The sequence below is a fragment of the Candoia aspera genome, chromosome 6, assembly GCF_035149785.1.
Source record: "Candoia aspera isolate rCanAsp1 chromosome 6, rCanAsp1.hap2, whole genome shotgun sequence".
Taxonomy (NCBI): Eukaryota; Metazoa; Chordata; class Lepidosauria; order Squamata; family Boidae; genus Candoia; species Candoia aspera.
Window position 1 is genome coordinate 63,747,940 of NC_086158.1, and position 24,665 is coordinate 63,772,604.

General features: G+C 38.3%; 1 protein-coding gene across 1 annotated transcript in view; it reads left to right on the forward strand.

Moving 5' to 3' along the window:
* The first annotated feature begins 22 nt into the window (after positions 1–22).
* The window catches only part of ABRAXAS2 (abraxas 2, BRISC complex subunit), a 49,405-nt gene continuing 24,762 nt past the window's right edge, over positions 23–24,665 (forward strand). Inside the window, exons 1-4 of the mRNA XM_063307324.1 lie at positions 23–147; positions 14,188–14,278; positions 15,496–15,532; positions 21,167–21,233. Of these exons, the coding sequence (XP_063163394.1) occupies positions 76–147; positions 14,188–14,278; positions 15,496–15,532; positions 21,167–21,233 (267 nt within the window). The 5' untranslated portion in view covers positions 23–75. The remainder of the gene's footprint in view (positions 148–14,187; positions 14,279–15,495; positions 15,533–21,166; positions 21,234–24,665) is intronic.

Genomic DNA, 24,665 nt, shown 5'->3' on the forward strand with positions numbered 1-24,665 from the left:
GCGCGAGGCGAGCCGGGGAGGTGCGGGTGTGGTGGCTTGTGGGATCGTCGTCGTCGGAGGTGGTGGGGCTCCGTCATGGCGGCTTCCATTTCGGGCTATACGTTCAGTTCTGTTTGTTACTACAGCGCCAATAGCAGCGCCGATCACGTAAGTATTTTTGCCTGCCGGCGGTTTTATCCTCCTCGAGTTGGGAAGGGAGGAATGCCCCCCGTTCTGGACGAAGGGAAGGCGCGAGAAGGGTTGCGCTCTGCAAGAGGAAATTTCTATGAGAAAAAGGGACCGAAAGGCGGAGGAATGGACGGCGAGCCCTGAGGAACGAAGCTGGTGGTGGTAGGACCGAAGAAGGGGACGACACGCGGAAGTAGGGGCCGTCGAAAGGGAAAGTGGTTGGAAAGGTGTCTGAAAAGGACCAAGTATGTGGGGGTGGGGTCTCGAGGAGGAGCAAGGCAGAGGCTGTCAATACGGACCAGTGCTGTTGGTAATGGGGCCACCTGTGGAGCCTTCGGGTGCGGACAGCTGGTAGGGAGGCAGGCGAGGGTGAGCGGGTCCATGTAACCAAGACTGTGGACAGCGTAGGAGTTGCTGGCTCAGCAGGATTATATGTTAGGAAGTCGTTCTTGCAGCTGTAGTATCACTTCAGGTTTGGAAAACATTGCCCATTTTCATCTGAGAGAAGGTAGAAACCTAGAAATAATAGCTGGGTTGTATATCTTGAGTAACTATGCTTGTATGATAAGGTAGATGTCCCTGTGTGTGTTAGTATGGATGTGTGCTTGTGTTTTAAAACTTAACTGTGAGCTAGACCTGTTGTGGTCAGATGGTGTACTCTTTTATGGTTGGGTCCAGCTAGGTCTATTTTCAGGATGCTTACTGTCTGCGGAATTCAAAGAGTTCCGGGTTAGTGAGAGTACTCAGTCCATGCTAGACTGTTTCAGGCAATGCTTGCATTTTTTTTTTTGAATATCATCATACTTCCCTTTTTTTTTTTAGTGATTCCATTTCTGTTATTATTTGGTATCAGTTTTAAAGTGAGAGTTGTGGCAAGAAACTTGGAGAAATGTGGAAATAGATCAGTAGACCTTTATGTTGGTATTACAACTGCATTTCTTTTAGTACTGCGGCGACAGATAATTCAGTATTACGTATTTCTTTGCACATATTCAATTTTATCTATCCTGAAACATTCATACAAACTGTTTTCTGTAAGGGCAGAGTTTGGAGTTTTCTGAATTTCTGATCAAATTTGCTGCCTGGATATATTTCTGTTTTATTTGAATCAAAGTAGAATTGCTCAGAAAGAACCAAATCTTCCTTAGGCTTTGTTAGTTTTCCAAAATAGACAAAGGGAGAGAGAGTGCTTTCTTGTAAAAACTGCTAGATTTTTACAAGTGTGGAAATCTCTGGAGTGGGAAGATGGGGAGTTTTGTTACTGATAATTCTAACTTATATTTATATTGAAAGACTTTAGTAAGACTCAAAAATTACAAACTTTTGGGGAAAGATATACATATCCGAACTCACTAGCTTCTCTCTTTGAAACATTAAACATTTTGTTGCTGACTACTGCATGGAATTCTAAACAGTATAGCAGTAGGTACTTATTTAGAAAATGCTACACTGTCCACATCTACCACTGTGTTAGCCAAATTCATCATCCATTATTGGTCAATTGCAGTAAAATCTTAAAAGTGTTCTTCATGTATCATAATTCTCTAACCAATGTGCTTATTCCTTCTAATGTCTTCCATGCCACATGCCTAGAGAAATAGTAATGCTTCATACCATTTTTATAGAAACTGGAAAAATTGAGCAATTTATGCCTCTCCACCCCACCAATCCCAAGTATGAAGATTCTTCTTCTGCAGGAACTTTCGTTGCTGATTTTCTTAAATAAAGCAGTTGCTACACTGTATAAATTTTATGTAATAATTGTTCACAAAAAAAGCACAGGAAATTCTGGAACATCTCTCTCCACCCACCAATGTTTGCTCTCTTTGCTATTCCTGAAGCTTTTATTTCTAAATTTAGTTAAGTTGATTCACTGAACAGCAATAAATTTACTTGTAAATTTCATCACTTTCCATCAAAGAAATAAAAGTTCTATTTCAGCAGAGTTTTTTTTTTAAAAAATACCAAATGTAAATGCAACTAGTATAAAACCTCTTGCACTGACAGGCTACATTCCTGTTATTTTTGCCTGTCAGCTTGGGGGTGATTGTAGCAAATTCGGCTAGTTTTCAAATTTAGGTTTAGATCAGTTCTTGTGACAGGTACACACACATAATTCTCTTTTCCTTGTAGTACACTGAAATTACTGTGGGAAGATAGGAGTAGCAATGGCTATATTTCCTTTATCAGTGTCACACATTAATATGCAACAAAATGTCATGTAAATTTCCAGCTATCTTCTTACTCTGTTAAAGGGAACTTTAAAGTAGGAAAAAAGAGAAAAATCAATATGCTTGGTTGCTAGGATATGTGCATACAAACTTCTGCTTTCTAAGATGTTTGGTTTGACTTAATTATCTAAGTTAAATCAAGACATTTAAGATTATAGTACATAACCTTTTGGGGAGAATAGGTAAGAAGGCAAGTAATTTGTAAGTAAAGAGATGACATTAGTACTGTTGCTTGTGGGATCACTACATCTAATCAAAATCTGTAGGATAATATTAATGGTAGCTTTGTGTTATTTCTAAAGGCAGTCTCTGTTATCATTTATTTATGTGATTTATTTCTGCCTCAACCCAGAGGGAACCTTGGTGGGTTATGTATATTAAAAATACAAAACAAAAATAACCATAATACTACAAAGTTTCCTGATGCATTACGCTAATACGGTATTGATGGCTGTACAACTAATCCTCAAGGACATTCTGGAAAAACCATGAAAGTAGGGACCATACTTAAAAAGTATATTTGTATTTTTCCCTTTGATATCATGTATAAAATCTATTTTGTTTCTCTACTGGGCCATAATAAAATGTTATGGGGACAATAAAATATATCATTTATAATTATTAAATTAAATTTAAAGCAGCCCAAGAAAATGAAGCAGTCAAGTCAGGCCTATTCTGATTAAATATTGAAATACTTCACAAATAGCAACATTCAGATTAGCAATGTTAACTATAGTAAGCTTCAGTCCTGATCCTCTGGTACAGCTGTAAGGAAATCATTTCAATGTTATCCAAACCCTCGTCTGTGGCTAATCTTAATGTGGTTAGTCGAAACAACCCAAATTTATTAAGTGGTATTTATAAAGTTGACTGGGTTCCAGAAAAGCATAATTAACATTAAGCACAGCTTAGATGTAAAACGAACAATTGCTTGGTGAATGGGTGGCCATAGAAATTGAATAAATAAATAATATTGTTAACCTGGTTTAGAAATTATGTAAATCAGAAGAGAAAACCTGAACTATTTCTCATAGTTGGGGTTGAGGGGAGTACATATTTTAGGTTCAGTATGTCTCATGTTTAAAAGCTAAAGTGAACCATTTCAAAACAATCATTGTTCAGGTCGTATGGAGATAATAATCATAATTTTGATACTTAGACTAAATAAATGTTCTTTGTGATAAGGATTAATGTTTTACTTTGTGTAAAGAACATTTCGGAGTGATATCAACCAACTCATAAATTTATAACCATAAAGCTTACATGAATACGTAGATGTAAAAGAGTACATATACACTTTAATATATGATTAACCCCCTCCTGTACCCTCTTTCCCTTGCAGTTTTTTACCATTGTAATGCCTTTCCATCTTACAAATTAATATCAATTACATCCCCATGAGGCTTTGTATAGAAATATTTATTCCATCCAGTCTCTGTTTAATCACAGTAGCACTGTTGTATAGTCCATACGTAACTGCAAAACTATAGTGGGCTTTGGACCTAGAACAAGAATTACAAATTAGGTGAACATATAAACTCATCTGGTGTTAGTTTGTCATCTAGTTCTGGGGAACTTTTTTTTTATCAGTCCATTGTCACTGACAGATCACTTCTTCATGACAGTGGGGTTAATTGGAATTACCAACTTCTGCAGGGAGGAGTAGGCCATTAATATGTTCTGTCTCAATTTTCTGATGGATCCAACAGCTTCCTGATGGCTTTTGGGAAGTTTCTCAGTGATTTGGAGGGTGATTCTGTTGGGTACCTGGAATATAAAGGCAACCAGGGAGCTCACAAGAAGCCTAGCCTCTCTGTTCCCTACTAATCCTGAGCAGCTACTTGGTTTATGGAGAAGCTGCAGGAAATAAAAGATGCCTGTTGGAAAACAAACTAATGCAACCAAATGCAAATAAGAGCACAGGTGTGAGCTTATTCCATAGAAATAAAGGTGACAAAACGTAATTATTTCTCTGCCGTTAACATGTCCCAGATACTTTTGGAGAAGGATAGGCTGGAACAAGTTGCAATCACCTGGCCAAGAGTTTTGTGGATAAAATCACATACATTTGCTCAGAGTTGGAAGCCAGATGGACATAAACTGTTGAGATGATAGAAGTGACATCTTGTGGTGTTATCTTGGAGACTTTTGGCCCTGTGGAAGTGGACTGAGTCCCACCACTTAAAGTTTGGACCTCTGCCGTCCTGGCTAATAAAGGGGCCAGTGAAGAGAGTAGAAGTTAGATCAGGACTGTAGTCAACAGCTTTGGAGTGAAGAGGACATGCCAGAGGCCTTTATAGAGGCACTGGTTCACCCACTCCTCAAGAGGCTGGGTCTGAATCTAACAAAATTTGACAACTACTGCTCTATTACAGAGCTTCATGTGGCACAGAGTGGTAGGCAGCAGTATTGCAGCCAAAACTCTCCCTATGACCTGAGTCTGATCCCAGTGGAAGCTGGATTCTTGGGTAGCCGGCTCAGGTCAACTCAGCCTTCCATCCTTCCAAGTTCTGTAAAATGAGTACCCAGCTTGCTGGGGAAGGTGACGACTGGGGAAGGCAATGGCAAACCACCCCGCTGTAGTCTGCCAAGAAAATGTCGCGAAAGCGGTGTTCCCCCAAAGGGTCAGACATGACTCGGTGCTTGCACAGGGGACCTTTCACCTTTCACACACTGCTCTATTTCCTTTCATGAGACAGAAACCCATGAAACAGTGTGGCGAGGCTTGAAGAGAGGTGGTGTGGCATTTTTGTCCTCCTAGTTTTCTTGGCAACTGTCAGTACTATCAACCACAATATCCTTTTGGACCACCTCAGGGCCTGGGAATTGGGGGCACGGTATTACAATCATTCTACTGCTAACCTCACCAGGTGGTTCCAGATAGTTGTAGGGAGAAGTCAGACTCACAGGCCTTTTGGTATGGAATGCCTCAAGGTTCACTTCTTTCCCCTATCCTATTTAACTTTCACATGAAACCACTGGGAGAGTCATCTGTCAATTCTGAGGTATCATCAATATGCAGAGAATAGCCAAGATATGCCTATTTCTACCCTGGGCCCGTTGAGCAATGCAGTGGAAGTCAAGACCCAGTGCCTGCAAGCTTTCAGGGCCTGGATAGGGAAAACCAGGCTCAGTCTCATTCCAAACAAGATGGAGTAGCTGTAGATGTGGATGTCATCTGACTCCAGGATTGCATCTTTTTTTAAAACACTTGATGGGGCTGTCCTTCCTCAGAAAGAGCAGGGTCACAATTTTGGGGGTCCTCGTAGACTCAGACCTCTTGCTTGAAGAGCAAATAGAGACTCTGCCTAGGAGACTTTTGCACAGCTTTCAGTATGCCAGTTGCAACCTTACCTGGATGGTTACTCATGCTCCAGTTGATTAGGTTAGTGTAAGTCTCTCTGTATGTGTCTGCTCTTGAAGATCACCTGGAAACTTCAATTACTGTAGTCCAGAATGCAGTGGTATGCATCCTGAGCAGTTAATCGTGATAACTGCCACATCACACCTCTGCTGTGGGGGCTCTGCTAATCACCAGTGGATTTCCAAGTACAGTTCAAATCTTAGTCATTCACTTTTTACTTATGTGCCATCAAGTGAGAGTTGACTGTTAGCAACTATGTAGATTGTTTTTTCCCAGGATGTTCTGTCCCCATTCTGGTCTTTCAGATGATGCCTTTGCCATTGTCATTAAAGTGATCACCCGTCTCCAACATTGTCCTATGTTGTTATTGCCAAATAAATGCCTGCTTGCTTTAGTTGACCCTATATGGCTCAGGGCCAGCATATCTTAGGGACTGCCTTTCCTCAACAGTTTCTACCTGTCCAGATGAATAAGGAGTGCCTGCTATGAGTCCTCACCTACCAGAAGATATGGCAGGAGGGGGCCCAACAGTGGGTGGTGTTTTTAACAGCTTTCTTCCTTGGGAATGTGTTGTCCCTGAGACAAGGATGGCTCCTACCCCCAGGACCTTCTGGAAGCAGAAGAACACATGGGTTTCCTTCAGGGATTAATTATAAGAATCATAATCATATTCAATAAAGTTGAAACATTACTTTTAGTATTAATTTAATTGGAAACTTAACTAGATTGCTATTTTAATTAATTATTATATTGATGTATGTTTTATGTGTAAGTTCTGTAAGTTGCTTAGATCCTTAGGGTTTCAGGAGGTAGACAAATTCCATAATAAATAAATAACTTTCCTACATTAGGTATAACTTTTATGTGTCATGTTTTATGCTCAAGAAGGGAGTGCAGTGTAGTGCTTTGTGAACGAACGAATGAATATTTATACAAAGGCAGGGCTAGAAGAAAACAACTAAAAAAAGTACAAATAATTGTAATAGCTGATATAAAAATATGTTACAACTGTGGGAGACCTTTCATTAATTGATTCCTGGTTTTCACAGCTACTGCACAGTATTTTGCTATAATGTGAGTTATGAACAATTTACAATCTGAAAAAAAGGAACATACAAGTATTGTCAACTCGCCCAGGGTAAGAGAGGCAGAATATAGGCATTATGAATATCTCTATAGATTTATTTATTTATTTATTTATTTTGTATGGCATAGCAGAATACAGCATTATTGTATAAAAGTTCATAGAACAATATATAAAATGTGTATAAAATATAAAACATTGGAATAGTAGATTATTTTAAAAACATGCAATACGAATAATGAGTAAAATTATAAATAAAATTATGTATGAGCAGTTACTAGAGTGGCTAAGCCTATGGCTGGATATCTAGATCATTTAGCTATTGGACATCAGTGCCCTCAAGATGATGTAGTTCTTGCAGGGAGCCAGGGAACCTTCTGAGGGGGCAGTCCATCGCGACGTGATGTAAAGTTTGCAGGACATTCCTGCAGTCACAGTTAGAATTATCAACCAGCCCCCATTTTTGTTTCCAGTATTGGCACCTGCCATGATTAGTGCGAATCTGGTTAAGTGCTGTCCAGTTTTTCCTTGGGAGATCAAAGCCATAGGGGTGTTGTGCCGGATCAAGCACTAAGTTAAACAGATCTGGACTAGAAGTTGCCCACTCTTGGTGCCATGCTGTCTCAATGTCAAAGTCTTCTCTGACTAATTGCTGTTCTCTATAGATGGTACAGTAAAATAACATGTGTTGGACTGTCTCAACATCTCCAATTCCACAAGGGCAAACACATTTCTCAAAATGGGATTTTAGAATATCTTCTCTATAGTAATGCTAAAGACAAAATATTATGCCTTGCCCAGAAGAAAGCTTTCCTTAATTTGGGGAATGTCAGTAAAGTGAGATAATTCACTATGTGAACATGAATATATCCTATGTCCAATATAGATTGCTTTCAGTCTAGATTACTATGGAAGGTTAGTTACTGAGTTGATAAGGGCATATAATCAAACCATGCTTCACGTTAACTATGATGTGCAAACATAGAATGGCTTGTGTGCATGGGTGTCTGCAGGGGGGGCAAGAGAAGGGAGATGATTGCAATCATGCAAATAATACCATTTATATACTTGATGTCATGTCATCACATAATTATGTCACTGTAATGCTATCATTACAGATCCCTCTGTATGTGTAATTTCCTTCATTTTTTGTGAGATACTTTCCCAAACTATTGTTTCTGAAGGAGTGATCTACTACATGGTTTGTTAAAATTCTAATGATATATTTTAGTTTCATATCTTTGTTTCTTCCAAATATCTGCAATATCTGTTGCAAATCCCAGTATAAAGCAGTTCTGAGAATATAAGCACAGTACAAACTGGAACTGACATATGCATTAGCTTAGTCTTAAACTTTAGGGTGTAACTCGCTATTGTTGGTGAAGAGAATTCTGTTGAGAAAAAAGTCATTGGAGAAGAATGATAATGCTGCTTGAAGCAAAACTACACACTGATGAATGATGTTTTCTGAACTCCACTTGAGAAAAATACTAGGTGACTGCAGAAAGAAATTACTTTTATCCTCTGGAGAATTGCAAGTTACAATTTAGCTATATTGTTTAGAAGCCTCACCTGCACAATTTGCATTGTACTACTGCTGGAAGAATACAGTTTTATTCTTAGTTTGCTGGGAAGGAGAGGTTTGTCAATGCAGATAATTTTGGATAAGGCAAAATATAGTGAGTGATGGTTTAGATAGGTCAAATTAACCATTAAAAAAGGTAATGTGAGAACTCACTGTCATATGCAGATAATGACAAAATATATTTTCACAGTTATTATATCTGTGTGTTGCTGTTCCATATAACTTTTCTAGAGACTCAGGTTCTTTTCCAGCTCGGTCCCATGAACACTTTTGATTTTTTAAAAAACATTTAAAAAAACATTTTAAAAAATAACATTGATAGCAAAATACAAAAAAGACAACAGAACAATTATTTGCAAAATCTCTATATATATACACACACTCTGTGTGTGTGTGTGTGTGTATAGTCATTTTGTAATTAAGTAAAAAATTAGATACATTATGGTGATTAAAATAAACTAAATGTGTCAAAAAATAAAAAGGAGAAATGATCCATATAATATCTATTAGTAGCAGTATAGAATTAATTCAATCCCTTAGTTTATCTTTAGAGCTAGATTATTTGGAAACATACTGCTTCATCTCATTCTTAGAACAGAGAACAAATCTCTGTTCAAGTGCCATATTTTGGATCCATTCCTTAACATCGAATTTTTTTCCATTTGCATGAAAATAACCTCTTTGCAGTGCCTCAGGCTCAATAGAGCCAAAGCTCTTCATGAGATGACATATTCCACGTTTTAGGATATAGTTCAACATCATGTTAAGGTTCTTATCAATAATATTTCTTTCTAAAATTATGTAATGATTTTTATAGATCTGATGTTACACTTACCAAATGTATACATATCCTTGCAGTATCAAATTTTCTTTCTACCTTTGTAGCAGGACGTTGTTGTTTTTTTTACTTCAGTAGAGCCAAATCATAAACACCAGTGTTACTTATACTTGCCTGTGCTATTCCCCAGTAGCTTTTTGGATATCATCCTACCTAGAGTGCTCATCTACCAGTAGCATGTTGACACTGTCCTGGTTGTGTCAAATCATTTGACCAACACGAGGCAACAATTATGAAGGGGTTGTTTTAATATGTCGATTTGGCTTGCATTCTGATGAAGAAATGCATCATTTTGAAACAAGTCACAAAATCGCTTAATTTTTTAATATTTTTTTCTTAAATGTGCAATGGTTGAAGAATTTGTTATTTTTAAAAAGTAAAGTTTGCATGTATATATGTATGATATCAGTCTTTTATGGAACTTAAATTCATTTGATGGAATTTTAGGAAAATGTCTAACAAGTTATTCATGATTATTGTAGTATGCCAACACTTTGATTTATTCATATAACCAATTATATTCAATAAACTGTTCATAATTGTCATCTGACAAATCTGAACTTTGATGAGGAGTTTCAAATGTAAGTGCATCTTTGTCACTACATTGACTTGATTAAGTTGCATTTCAGTTTATGTCTCTTAAGTACCATTCCATCACAGCAGATGGTTGTATCTAGCTGGATTATGACTGATTACAAAAAAGCTCAGCAGGGTCAGGCCTGGTTAGAATTTAGTTGAGAGACCAACAGAAAATAAGAATAGACTAAATCTCAACAGAAGTCAGTGGCAAATCACATGAATATTCTTGTGTAGTCATCAGGAGTTAAGGTCAGGGAATCTTAGTCTTTATTCTTTAAGTATCATCCCATGGTTCTAAATAGCACTTGTGGACCTTTCTGCTGGCTTGATTTTCTGCTTGGATTAAGTTCCATTAGGATTGGTTCAGTTTATAATTTGAAACAAAAGGGGTGATATATTTAGAAAAGTGTTGCTTTGTTTATTTGAAATATTTATCACTGCTGTTCTTCACAGAATCTTTTCCTTTTTGTCTTTTTATTTGTACAAATAGTACCATATCAAAACACTGGAGATAAAGTAATAAAAGAAGACACGAAATGCAAACATTAAAATCATGAGATATAATGATTTTAATCTTTTATATTCAGTACTTCTGTCCAGAAACAACATTTGTATAGATGTGCGTGGACTATTTGAGACCATTTTGTTTATATAACTAAAATAGAGAACAAATTTGAAAACAAAATCAATCTTTAATTAAGGAGTTCTTCCAGGACACTTTCAGCTGGTGGTATTCTTCACACTTTTAAACAAAATGAATGCAAAGAAAGATGCGTTTTGGTTGCCATTGTTTTCATCAGTAAGTTTAGTAGATTTCTGTTGTTAACGTTTTACGTTTCTTAGAAAATATGAGCAGTGAACTTGCAGTTGAATAGTTTTTCCAGTTTCCTGAAAAAAAATTGACCAAACTGAATAAATGAGCATTGCCACCTGAAATGGTAATACATACCAGTATTATAACTCTTACAGTATAGCTTAAAAGGATTTTACCTACTATAGTAAGCTTTATATATTTATCAGTAATAACAGATTTGAAATTCTTACTATCAAAAAGAAATGATATTGCAATATCAGTTTGGGAGTGCAATGCTAGCTTAATTTATCCAGAAGTAAACCAGCAGAAAGTGGTTTATAGAACTTGGCATTTTGCACACATTTACTGTATATCTTAGCTCTATCATGCTCTTGCATATATTGTGTGGTTTGCCTTTTAACTTTTGTTATGGTTACATACAAAGAGAGTACCCCTAACTCCCAAAACTGCTTTTCTTTCCATGTAGATTTATTTGAAGTGCAATTGGGGTCATTAAATTCCATATGGGTGGTCAGCTCCACAAAGAACTAATAGTGCAAGTTTTTTTTTTTTTTTTAATTTAGTGGATAAAATACATGTGGCTAAATTTTTTTAGATTTAAACAACTCTGTTGGAAACTTGGGATTCTATTGGGGGTTACATCCAGTGTTACATAACAAGGTTTCATGCACTTCCAAAATCTGCTCTAGGCAGTCCATTAATTTTTCAGAGCATGAGGTTTAGAGAATCAGCTCAGTTCACAAATTTTTCATACTTGGATGGACTAAGTTATGTCCATCCCATGGGGAATGGATTTGAGTCTGGAGTGCAGATTTATTCCTTGTAACTTTTATTTTGTTGTTGTTTATTCATTCAGTCGCTTCCGACTCTTCGTGACTTCATGGACCAGCCCACACCAGAGCTTCCTGTCGGTCGTCAACACCCCCAGCTCCCCCAGGGACGGGTCCGTCACCTCTAGAATATCATCCATCCACCTTGCCCTTGGTCGGCCCCACTTCCTTTTGCCTTCCACTCTTCCTAGCATCAGCATCTTCTCCAGGGTGTCCTGTCTTCTCATTGTGTGGCCAAAGTATTTCAGTTTTGCCTTTGATATCATTCCCTCAAGTGAGCAGTCTGGCTTTCTTTCCTGGAGGATGGATTGGTTTGATCTTCTTGCAGTCCAAGGCACTCTCAGAATTTTCCTCCAACACCACAGTTCCAAAGCATCTATCTTCCTTCGCTCAGCCTTCCTTATGGTCCAGCTCTCGCAGCCATATGTTACTACGGGGAACACCATTGCTTTAACAATGTGGACCTTTGTTGTCAGTGTGATGTCTCCGCTCTTAACTATTTTATCGAGATTTGTCATTGCTCTTCTCCCAAGGATTAAGCGTCTTCTGATTTCCTGACTGCAGTCAGCATCTGCAGTAATCTTTGCACCTAGAAATACAAAGTCTTTCACTGCTTCTACATTTTCTCCCTCTATTTGCCAGTTATCGATCAAGCTGGTTGCCATAATCTTGGTTTTTTTGAGGTTTAGCTGCAAGCCATCTTTTGCACTTTCTTCTTTCACCTTCATCATAAGGCTCCTCAGTTCCTCTTCACTTTCAGCCATCAAAGTGGTATCATCTGCATATCTGAGATTGTTAATGTTTCTTCCAGCGATTTTAACTCCAGCCTTGGATTCCTCAAGCCCAGCATGTCGCATGATGTGTTCTGCGTACAAGTTGAATAGGTAGGGTGAGAGTATACAGCCCTGCCGTACTCCTTTCCCAATCTTAAACCAGTCCGTTGTTCCGTGGTCTGTTCTTGCTGTTGCTACTTGGTCGTTATACAGATTCTTCAGGAGGCATATGAGATGACTTGGTATCCCCGTACCACTAAGAACTTGCCACAATTTGTTATGGTCCACATAGTCAAAGGCTTTAGAATAGTCAATAAAACAGAAATAGATGTTTTTCTGAAACTCCCTGGCTTTTTCCATTATCCAGCGGATATTGGCAATTTGGTCCCTAGTTCCTCTGCCTTTTCTAAACCCAGCTTGTACATCTGGAAATTCTCGCTCCATGAATTGCTGAAGTCTACCTTGCAGGACCTTGAGCATTACCTTACTGGCATGTGAAATGAGTGCCACTGTTTGATAGTTTGAACATTCTTTAGTGTTTCCCTTTTTTGGTATGGGAATGTAAGTTGATTTTTCCCAATCTGATGGCCATTCCTGTGTTTTCCAAATTTGCTGGCATATAGCATGCATTACCTTGACAGCATCATCTCGCAAGATTTTGAAAAGTTCAGCTGAGATGCCGTCGTCTCCTGCTGCCTTGTTATTAGCAATGCTTCTTAAGGCCCATTCAACCTCACTCTTCAGGATGTCTGGCTCTAGCTCACTGACCACACTGTCAAAGCTATCCCCGATATTGTTATCCTTCCTATACAGATCTTCCGTATATTCTTGCCACCTTTTCTTGATCTCTTCTTCTTCTGTTAGGTCCTTGCCATCTTTGTTTTTGATCATACCCATTTTTGCCTGGAATTTACCTCCAGTGTTTCTAATTTTCTGGAAGAGGTCTCTTGTCCTTCCTATTCTATTGTCTTCTTCCACTTCCACGCATTGCTTGTTTAAAAATAATTCCTTATCTCTTCTGGCTAACCTCTGGAATTTTGCATTTAATTGGGCATATCTCCCCCTATCACTGTTGCCTTTTGCTTTCCTTCTTTCTTGGGCTACTTCTAGTGTCTCAGCAGACAGCCACTTTGCCTTCTTGGTTTTCTTTCTTTGGGATGTATTTTGTTGCCGCCTCCTGAACAATGTTGCGAACTTCTGTCCAGAGTTCTTCCGGGACCCTATCTACTAAGTCCAGTCCCTTAAATCGATTCTTTACCTCCACTGCATATTCCTGAGGGATATTAGTGAGCTCATATCTAGCTGATCTGTGGGTCTTCCCTAATCTCTTTAGTCTGATCCTAAATTGTGCAATAAGAAGTTCGTGATCAGAACTACAGTCAGTTCCAGGTCTTGTTTTTACCGACTGTATAGATGACCGCCACCTTTGGCTGCAAAGGATGTAGTCAATCTGATTTCGGTGTTGTCCATCTGGGGAAGTCCATGTGTAAAGCTGTCTCTTAGGTTGTTGGAAGAGAGTGTTTGTTATGCAGAGTGAGTTGTCTTGGCAAAATTCTATCAGCCTATGTCCCGCTTCATTTTGTTCTCCAAGGCCATGTTTCCCTGTAATTCCAGGTGTCATTTGACTGCCCACCTTAGCATTCCAGTCTCCCGTGATGAAAATAACATCTCTTTTAGGCGTGTTGTCCAGTAGGTGCTGCAGATCCTCATAGAACTGCTCTACTTCAGCTTCTTCAGCATCTGTGGTTGGGGCGTAACTTTTATATTAATGCATATTTCTCTGATGTTAAAGTTCCTGGGTGGAACAGAGATGTAGCATTTTTAATTGTGTGATGCTATGAAAAATGCATAATGGAAAGAAAAACAAATGTTCAGTTGCTATTTTTCTACCTTTAATCAAAATATTTTTACCTTTTTACAGGAAGGATTTTTATTAGGAGAGGTAAGACAAGAGGAGACATTCAGTATTAGTGACTCTCAGATCAGCAACACTGAATTTCTGCAAGTAATTGGTAAGTGCTGTTAAATTTCTCTCTGACAGTACAATGTAATATTGCATTTTTTAAAGATTATACTGTCATAAATTGCATGTTTGTTTGTTTGTTTATTTGTTCAATTTGTATATCTGCCCATCTTGCATAGGCGACTCTAGGTGGCTTGCCCAGTTAAAAATTAGATTAGGATTCTTTGATCACAAAGTCAAGTTAATGTGAGTCCAGGAAGTATTTTGGCAGGAAGCAAGCAGTGCTACCTGATTTATCCTATTGAATAGAGAGTATATGATAACAAGTCTCAGGTATTTAATACATGCGAAGTCATGAATATGACTACATATACTCAAGTACAAACAACTTTTCCAGATCAACAGATCCATGGTGGATTGAACACTAATTCTGAAGTGCTTAATTTGGGTTTTTCTGCAAAAGTGAAGAGAAAAGTAGGAACGTCAATGCCTCTCTTATCCAGCCTTGTTTAAAACTGTGTCAGAATTGTTTGTATTTTGTAAAGGCTTTTACCATATCTTCAGAGACCCAGACTTGAGAGATGCCAATTTGAGAGATGTTACAAAGAGGTTTTCATAGAGTCCACTCTTGATGGAAGGCTTGGAGCTGTAATATGCTGCTTACCTCTCTTGATGGAGGAAAGAACAGCTTCACAACAGCTGTGGCTCTTCTGTCTCTACCCACCCTCCTTCAGCCTCTCCTCTGTTTTAAATTTCCTGGCTATTGGCTCTGCATAGCTGGCAGGGTCAGCAGTTCACATAGTCCTAACAGGCATGCCTTCAACTTCAGGTGGTCTTTTTGGGAGATAGTTCTCCCCTATATCTTCCCTAAGTGGGACTGTGGCACTTTTTGACAGATAATTTGAAAATATGAATCAGTTCCTAAGGCAAATGCATTGCATTAAAAGTTTAGCAACATACCTATTTTGCTTGATTATCCTTAGAGTAATTTCCTGTTGTATTTCCACAGTGATCCATTCATTTAAACAATTAGTTGGAGAAACCTCTGTGGGCATGCAATATCAATGAAGACTAAGTCTGCCAATCTTGCAGAGTTGTGTTCACCAGAAGTTATTAATAAATGTTAAATTCTCATATGTTCTGGGAACGATATAGGAGTATTCACTGTTCATGTGAATTTGGAAATACCTATGTGGGCTAGGGATATATTGCTTTAACTTAGCTTTCAACTTAGAGTAATACAAATGTACTGTTTTCTTCTTGCAGAAATCCATAATCATGAGCCTTGCTCCAAACTCTTTAGGTAGGTTACTTTTGTCGCATACTTTTTTATCTTTACCAGTTGTAGTTGGGCTAAGTCCAACATTAAGAACCAGTGCAGCATAGTGGTTCAAGCAACTGAATGGAACTGAGGACATCCAGGTCCTCGCTCAACCATGGTATTCAGTAGGTGATTTTGGGCCAGTCATTAACTCAACTCAATCAGTCTCTCAGAGTTCCTGTTGTGGGGGTAAAATGAGGGAAGATCCATTATGTATATTGTTTTAAGCCCTTATCAGACAGGTGGGATGTAAATGAAATGCCATAATGATAATGAATATAATAACGAATACAATTCCATATGTTAATAGAGACCAGGAGCGCTGCCCAGATGCAACCAGTTGTGAGTGCCTTTACATGGAATCAAGCCAGAAGGATACGCTAGGGTTATTCCTGGTGCACTGATTGCCTAGCTGTCCTGCAATGACCTTTCACAAGTTCCTGACCCAAAAGGGGTCAACTGTAGTTCATGATTTTACTGGTCTGAGGTAATCTCAGCCCCACACACGTTGTAAAATTCGCACTTGATATGGCTTTTATTTCAGAGCAGATGAGACATGATCTGGAGTTGAAAGACTTTAAAATTTGTCCTTTGCCATGGTAAGATCACATTGTCATTAAACTGTGCCTCACAGCTGCCCTTGACCACTACACAGATCATGAATCCTTTTGGGTGGTCTGCCCCAGGGATAAGAGAGATCCTGATGGATTCCTAAGGGTGCTTAAAGGTTTTCCTCACAACTTGGCAAGCAGTTCTATTTTGTGGCTGATGGATCTCTGGAAAACAAATACCATCAGTATTCTGGATGAGATTCTTCTATGAGATCTCTGTCCAGTTGCTAATCTCAAGCAGCTTCTTTTTTTATTGAGGAACTCAGGAAAATAAAGTGACTGAAAAGACCCACAGAGCAGTGGTGGCAGAAAAGTGAATGTGACCAAGCACTGGTAAAAACTCACCTTCGTGCATACACAGTAGCAATAAGAGTGAAGTGTCAGTTCTTGTCCATGCTTAACTGCATCTGCAGAGTTTTGCTTGGCAGCCCTGTTCAAAGTTACCTAGACCTTTTGAAGAAGGATGGGCTGGGTAAGAACCTGGCAGTCCCACAGAATGATTGGGCAGGTTTTTGACAAAGTTGTTCTTATTTGCTCAGGCTGGATGCAAGTTGAACACAATCCAATGTGGTAAGCAGGGCTCTATCTTGTGATGTTATCTGGATTCTTTTAAGCTTTTTGTGCCTAAGGAAGTGGATAACTTGAATTTAGCCACCTATCAATTAGATCTGTGTCCTTCCTGGCTCCTTCTTGTAGCTAGGCAGGATGTGAGTTACTGGATCAGAGAAATTGTATGATGGATGAGATAACATTGCCTACCTTAAGGGAGCATTTGGGATCCCCTTCTTGAAGAAGCCCTGGATTCAGCAACTTCAACCCTATTTCTAATCTTCCCTTTCGGGAGAAGGTTATTGAGAAAGTGGCAGCAGCTCAGGTTTAGATAGTCCCAGTGAAATCTGGATCCCTGCCATCAGAATTCACACTGTGTCATGACATGGAAATGACATTGGTTCTTTGGTGGATGACTTTCATCAGGACCTGGATAGAGGACACCTCTCCTGGTTCTATTAGACCTTTCAGTGGCCTTTAGTACTATTGATCGTGGTACCTTACTGGACTGCTTTTGAGGATTGATAGTTGGAAGTGCTGTTCTGCAGTAGTTCCATATGAGTGAGCATTTTCAGTTTGTATTTAATGGGGGAACAGCGCTTCAGGCTTTAGTTATTCCAGCATGCAGTACCTTAGGGCTTAGTGCTTTCTTCCATGCTATTAATACCTATTAAAATTACATATAAAGAAGACCAAACTATTGACAACAAATAGCCTTAGAATTGACAATGAAGATATTGAAGTGGTAGATAGCTTCTGCCTTTTAGGATCAGCCATCAACAGTAAAAGAACAAGCAGTCAAGAAATACGCCACAAGCACTTGGTAGATCAGCCATGGAAAAGATATTCAAATGCTACGATGTGTCTACACCTACAAAGATCAGAACTCTGCAAGCCATTATATTCCCTGTGACACTCTGTGGAAGCAAGTTATACTTTGAAGAAGCAGGATAGGAAGAGTATTGATGCTTTTGAGCTTTAGTGTTGGAGAAGACTCCTGAGAATGCTGTGGGCAGCCAAGAAAACAAACAAATGGATCATCGAACAAATCAGTCCAGAGTTCTCACCCGAGGCACAAGTGACCAGGCTCAAATTATCCTATTTTGGACACATCATGTGAAAACCTAATTCTCTGGAGAAGGCTCTAAATCTGGGAATGGTTGAAGGAAAGAGGAGAAGAGGACAACCAGCAGTAAGGTGGATGGACTCAGTTACAGTGGCAATAAGTGCACCATTGGAGGACCTGAAAGGCCAGACAAGGGACAGATCATGGAGAAAATCTATCTACAGTATGTAGTCGCTAAGAGTCAACAACAACTTGATGGGACATAATCAATTAACATCTATATGAAAAATGTTAAAATCTAGATGAAATATGACCTCCAGTGGGAGAGGACATTCATAAGTTCAAGTTGACCTGTCATCAATATATTGATGCACTCAGGTGTACTCTCTCACCTCAAGCCAAGCTAGAAATACTGTGGAAATATTCAACTTGTGCCTAGAGGCTGTCATTTTGGATGAGGCAAAATACAACCAGATCAAATCCCTCAAATACTGAGTTGTTGTACAATAGTAAAAACATCCAGGAACATCAATTTTGGTAGTTACTCTGGATGGTGACATACTCCCCTGAGGTAGTTGGTGCATGACTTGGAGTCCTTCTAGATTTATAGTTACTGTTAAATAGCAGATGGAAGCCATGGCTGGGGAGCGTTTGCCAGCTTTGGCTGGTAGGCCAGTTATGACTACCTGGACAAGGACTCCCTTGTGTCATGACTTGATCACCACCCAGCTGGATTATTGTAATGTGCTCTATGTGGGGCAGCCTTTAGAGATGACCCAAAACTACAACTGACTAACAATGTGGCAATGGGATTACCCCCACCATTGCACAATGATATCTTTCCTGAAATTATTGCACTGGCTAGTAATAAGCTTCCCATCCTGATTCAAATTGCTGTGACCTACAAATACAGCATAGCAACAGGTTATATCAGGTATCAACCTGGCTATCCAATAATATCTCAGCAAGTTCTGTTAAGAGTCCTCCCTCCATCTGAAGGTAGTGGGATATAGTTGAGATGATAGGCCCCTACACTTTGAAACTCTTTGTCCACAAAGGTTCTTAAAGCCCCTTCTGCATGATATTTAGAAGATCTCTCTCTCAGAGCATCTGCCCTCTGGAATACCATCCCCCCTAAGATATGGCCAGCCCCCACACTGGGTTCAAAGAGCTCTGAAAACCAAGCTGTTTCCCCAAGCCTTGGGTTGAGTGGGTGGCAGGTTCTGTGTGCTTGATTCTCTTTAATGATTATTTTTCTTCCACTGTTTGAGATTTTTTTAAACTGAATTGTATGACTTTTAATTGTATGCCATCCAAAGTTATAGTGTTGGGTGACATTATACATTTCTAATGTAAATATAAATAAATTCATACATACATACATACCTTTGAAGACAAGTTTTACTTCAAAAGGCCTTCAATCCTAGCTAAATGCTGTTACTTTTAATTTGGAGGAGGGTTGGTTTATTATTACTGTTTTTGTAATTTTTACTGTGCTGTAACCTGCCCAAAGTCTTTTGATTAGAGTGGGCTTTAAAAACTGAAAAATAAATAATTACCTAATGAATAAAAAGGTACAACCTAAGATATAATATGAATTCAGAGAAGGTATAATTTGCAATATCAATTCTGTTTTTATTCAAGATTAGGTAAAGGTAAAGGTTTCCCTTGACGTAAAGTCCAGTCGTGTCCGACTCTAGGGGGCGGTGCTCATCTCCGTTTCTAAGCCTTAGAGCCGGCGTTGTCCATAGGACACTTCCGGGTCATGTGGCCAGCATGATTCACGGAACGCCGTTACCTTCCCGCCAAAGCGGTACCAATTAATCTACTCACATTTGCATGTTTTCGAACTGCTTGGTGTGCAGGAGCTGGGACTAGCAACGGGAGCTCACCCTGCCGCGCGGTTTCGAACCGCCGACCTTCCGATCGGCAGCTCAGCGGTTTAACCCACAGCGCCACCGCGTCCCGCACTATTCAAGATTAGGCTGTGTTTAATACCCAGCAATAAAGAATTTATCTATAAATTCATCTATTTTGAAATGCTTATTTAAAAAAAAACTCAGAAATAACTGCTGAATTATTTTCTGGGACCTTGTTGATATTATGGATTAAATAATAACACATTGTCTATCAAGTGATCAGTAGGGACATTTTCAACTAATTAAGCAGGTGTTTTGTAAAGTGAATAATCCTTCATTTCTCTGAATAGAGCCCATAATCATAGTGTTATTAATGGGATGCTGTGCACATTAAATGTATACATGTTGCAAGCTGAAGGGAAGAAAAATGTTAAATACATACTCTATTAAACTAGGATTCTTCCTAGCAATATATCTAGCCAAATCTATCTTCCTTTCTCTGAATCAGGAAACAATTTGTATCATGTGAACAGATTTTATTACTAGAGGTAGGAATATTTTAGTGTTCCACATGTATCAAGAGTTGCTTGATCTGCTAAATTCCTTTTTATGATCAGAGCATTTCTCTGATGCTTCTAGTAAGTAATAGCAAATGTTTCAGTTAGAGAAGTTGGCCTGTTAAAATGTATGCTAAAGTATGCTAAATTTATTTTAAATGTTACTGTGCTAAGTAAGCTCAATAAACAAATGGCACCAATGGGGTGCCTATATGGTAGCTATGGCAGTGATTCTTTGAGGGATGCTTAAAGGGTGCTGAATTGGTTCTAGAGATTTCAACAGTTTTGTTTTCCAGTAATGGCAGAAGGCAATGAAATGGACTAGCTTAATTCAAGTTCAAGTTGAGATTAAGGCAAATGCAACTTGACTCCTTTTTTATGTATAGTGGTGTGTGTGTGTGTCCAGATGCTAGTAGTAGTCTGTAATTGTTTCTGCATATAACATTTCTCTTCTTTCCTTACATTGTGAGAAAGAGCATTAGGGTTTATTCATGCTGTCTATTGATAAAGTCGATAAAGTGAACAAAGTTTGCCTGTCTACAAACATTTTTGTAAGGTTTATATTATGAATTTCTGCACCCACTGCATATTGGGTGGAAAGTTATATAGGAACAAACTGATTGGGAGCTACAATGTAGACTGAGTGCAGTTCTTGCAAATGAATTCATGCTCTTATATGTACAAGCTTTTCAGACTGATTTAACTGTCAACTAGTTGAGGAAGAGACATTATTTGTATGCTTGAGCTGTGTATCTGTTATTGTGGAATTCTGCTGAATACTTCTGAGTAAGAGAGTTTTTTAATGGGGGCATATGTTCCCTAACCTTTTAAATATTGCATAAACCTCTGTACAGCTTGGATCATAGAAGGATTAGTGATAAATAGTTTATTCAACATATATATGTTTTGCTTCACAACACTTGACTATGATTTAATGTATAATCTAAACTTCTATTTTCTTTTTCTTTTTTAAGTTTTTATGATTATGCAGGCAAAATCAATGAAGAGAATTTGGACAGAATTCTTAAAAATCGGAGAAAAGTAAGCTTATGTATCTTCATGTCCATTCATATTCATATTTATTTTCCTTTATAGAAGAAAAAGTTAATTATTGTTCTTAGGAGGAGTGACGTTAGACTGAACATTTCCAAAGTGTTCCAGTATACTCTTCAACAAATTATAGGGTTATGCATACATAGTCAAATATAGATAAAAATACCAAAAAAAAATGGGGGATAATATGATATAAACCAAAGAAGCATAATGCTAAAGACCTAATTACATGTTTAGAATTCATTCCAGCCAATGCAATTTATTTACTTTATGGAAAATCTATCCCCATGGTCTCTGCTTGTCCCACACCGTCTAGTAGGATGGGTGCACTTTGGGTCCCTTCCTTGAAGCAATGTCCTCTTGCAGGACCCAAGAGGCCTGCCTTTTCCATTGTAGTACCTTCCTCTGAAATGAAACACGCACACACACTGTATATAGTTAGCTCTGACTCTGCTGGCCCTTAAAAGGGTTTTTTAAATGTTGCCCTTCCTTGGGACCAAGTTTCCACCTGGAAGGGTATAATGTTCCCAATTGCCTATTGATTTTTGTTGTTTTTAACTGTATTGGTTCATTATTGTTTACTTGTTGCTGATTATATGCTGCCCAGAGTCTCAACTGTTTGAGTTAGGTGACCATATAAAGGTGATAAATGAATAAAATCATTGTAGAATTATAAAATTGAACACAATCATTTAGGCTGTTGAGTCCAACTATAGGGAGCTATGAGGTAGGTGATCTTGCAGAAACCATCTAGAAGCTATTAAGCAGTAACAGACAGACTTGAAAGATATTGTTACTGTAGCCTGTCTCAATAAAATGTAGTTCTAGTCTTCCTGTGGAATTAGTTTCCTGATCTGGTCTACCTCATAGGTATGATACCAACCCCCAGCTCAGTGCAGGTATCCAGATTGAAGCATCCATGAGATATGGTTGTTTAAGTTATTACTTGAACTTACCCAGTAAAGGGGAAGCTACCAACTATCTAGGTAATTGATTTTACTGTTAAACAGCCCCTTGGAATTTTTTTCTAATACTTAATTGGGATCTGCCTTCCTGTAACCTAAATCCGTTACTCTCTGTCCCCCCTCTGGTATGAGCACAGGTCTTGACTTCTTTGTGACATCCTTTCAGTCATTTGAAGAATGCTGCCATACCCCTTTCCCCCAACTACTCTCAAGGCAAAATATACCCAATCACTTTCTCTTCACATAACTTAATTTCTAATCCTCAGGGATCATTCTTGCCTTTCTCTGAATCTGCTCCAGTTTCTCTGAATCCTTCCTAAAGTGGTGCACCCAAAATTGCACATAGTAAATAACGTAGTGATTCACTGAAGCAGAATAATACAGAACTGGTACTTCCAGTGATCATAAATTATACTTCTCTTGATATAGCCTAAATGGCATTTACCTTTTTTTGCAACCACATCACATTGCTAGTGAAGTGCTTAGCATTTACCTGTGTTAAATGTAATTCCACTTCTTTCATCCCATTTCTCTATTTTATCAACATCATTTCTAATTTTATTTCTTTCTGTCAAGGTATTAGCTTACACTTACTTCAGATAGCTACCTCATCATTTTCAATTTGCTTACAGGCTGATCTTTTTATTACCTCCTATGGAATCTTTTCCAAGTATCATACCTGACTGGTCTACAATTTGCTGATATTCTGTTTCCCACTTTTTGAAAACAGGATGAGGAGCTGGTATACTGATTCTTTCCCTTTTATTTTGAACCCTTATAGAGCAGCCATTTTTTTGAGCATCTGTCCCTAAACTTGGTTCATTCTGAGCTTTTGCTTTCCTAAAACCAGCTTTACAGTTCTGAGCTACTTGCCGGTACTCTTTTTTGTATGTGATCCTGCCCTTTTTCCATTTCCTGCATGTATCCTTTTGTTTCTTTGTTTTGTTTTTTTCCAGCTGGGTCTTCTGCTGACCTTGTTTTTCCTCACTGGCATTGTTTGCATTTTTGTTTTAAATATCTCCTTAAGAAGACCAATCCATCTTGAGCTCCTTTTCTTATCAGTTTCTCCTGTTCCGGGGTCCTACGGACCAAATTTATTAACATTTTTAAAAACTCCAACACACATATTTGAATATACTCACTTTCACTTTAAAATCAAGAACTCCAGCATTACATGACCGCTTTCCCTCAAAGTTCCTGTTACTTCCACTTCCTCAAGTCTCCTCAATTAAGTATTCTGTATTGATTAGTATGAAGTCAAGGTTAGCTGATCCTTTTGTGTCTTCATTCACATATAAAGTAATCAGCAAGACAAATCAGGAATTTCTTGTAGGGACCATGTGTGGCAGAGATATCTACTAACTGAAGTCTCCTTTCACTGTAGCTTCATGCCTCTTTGAACAATGTGCAGTTTGATTTTTGAAGGTGTGATCCACACTTGGATGGTGGATGATGTTAGACATCAACCAAGATATTGTATTTGTTTTTGTTCCTCCCCTTATTTTATCCCAAAGCCTCCCTACATTTGGGATTCTGAGAGCAATGTTAATTTTAACATGTGGTACAACTTCTCCTCCCTCTCTGTTGCATCTGTTCCTTCCTCAACTAATTAAGTTGTATCCTTTAATTACCTTATTCCAGTCATGGGATCATTTTTCCAGATTGCCATTATGCCTAATAAATCATATTTGTCTTCAATACTAACTGCCCATCTTGTTTATTTCCCATACTCTGAACATTAGCATATAAATAGTAAAAGTCATGAAGTTTATGAGCCATTGTTTCCTTGATTTTTCTTTGAGTGGTTGAGAAGCTCCATTTCAGCAACACTACCACTTTCTACAGAGCATAGGAAACAAGTCAATTGTTTTTCAAAGGTTTACAATTTATAATTATAAAATTAAAAAAACAGCAATAACAAATGAGCAGTTTATTTCAATCAGGAAGAAAGCTAGTAAAATTGCCTGCAGCATCAAATCAAATCAGTCTTTATTGATTTCAACTTATACAGTGGTGAAAGATAAACAAGATAAAGACAAATATGTAGCTTTGAATCATTTTCCTCAATGAACAATAAATGAACAAGAATAACATTTTTGACTCATTTGTTTAATTGGGTTCTCTTTATCTACCTTTAGGACTTGTGTGGAGAACAGATCACGCTTTAGGTCATACTTATGCAGAAATATTGAAAATTCAAACAGGTTCACAAACTTTTAAGCGCCACTGCACCTAATACAATCAAAGTGGAGTTGTTTTGAGTTTCTTTATCACATTTTGTAATTTCTCAGGCCTCAAATATATTTTCTGTAATGGCTCAGCGTTCTCCTCCTCTTCTGAGTTAAACCATTACAAGCTAACCTAGGGACTGTCTTTCATCCTCCTGCTTGGAAACACAATTGAAATCCATTTCACCCAGAGACTTTTGGAGCATTCTTGCCAAAAATAGACATTA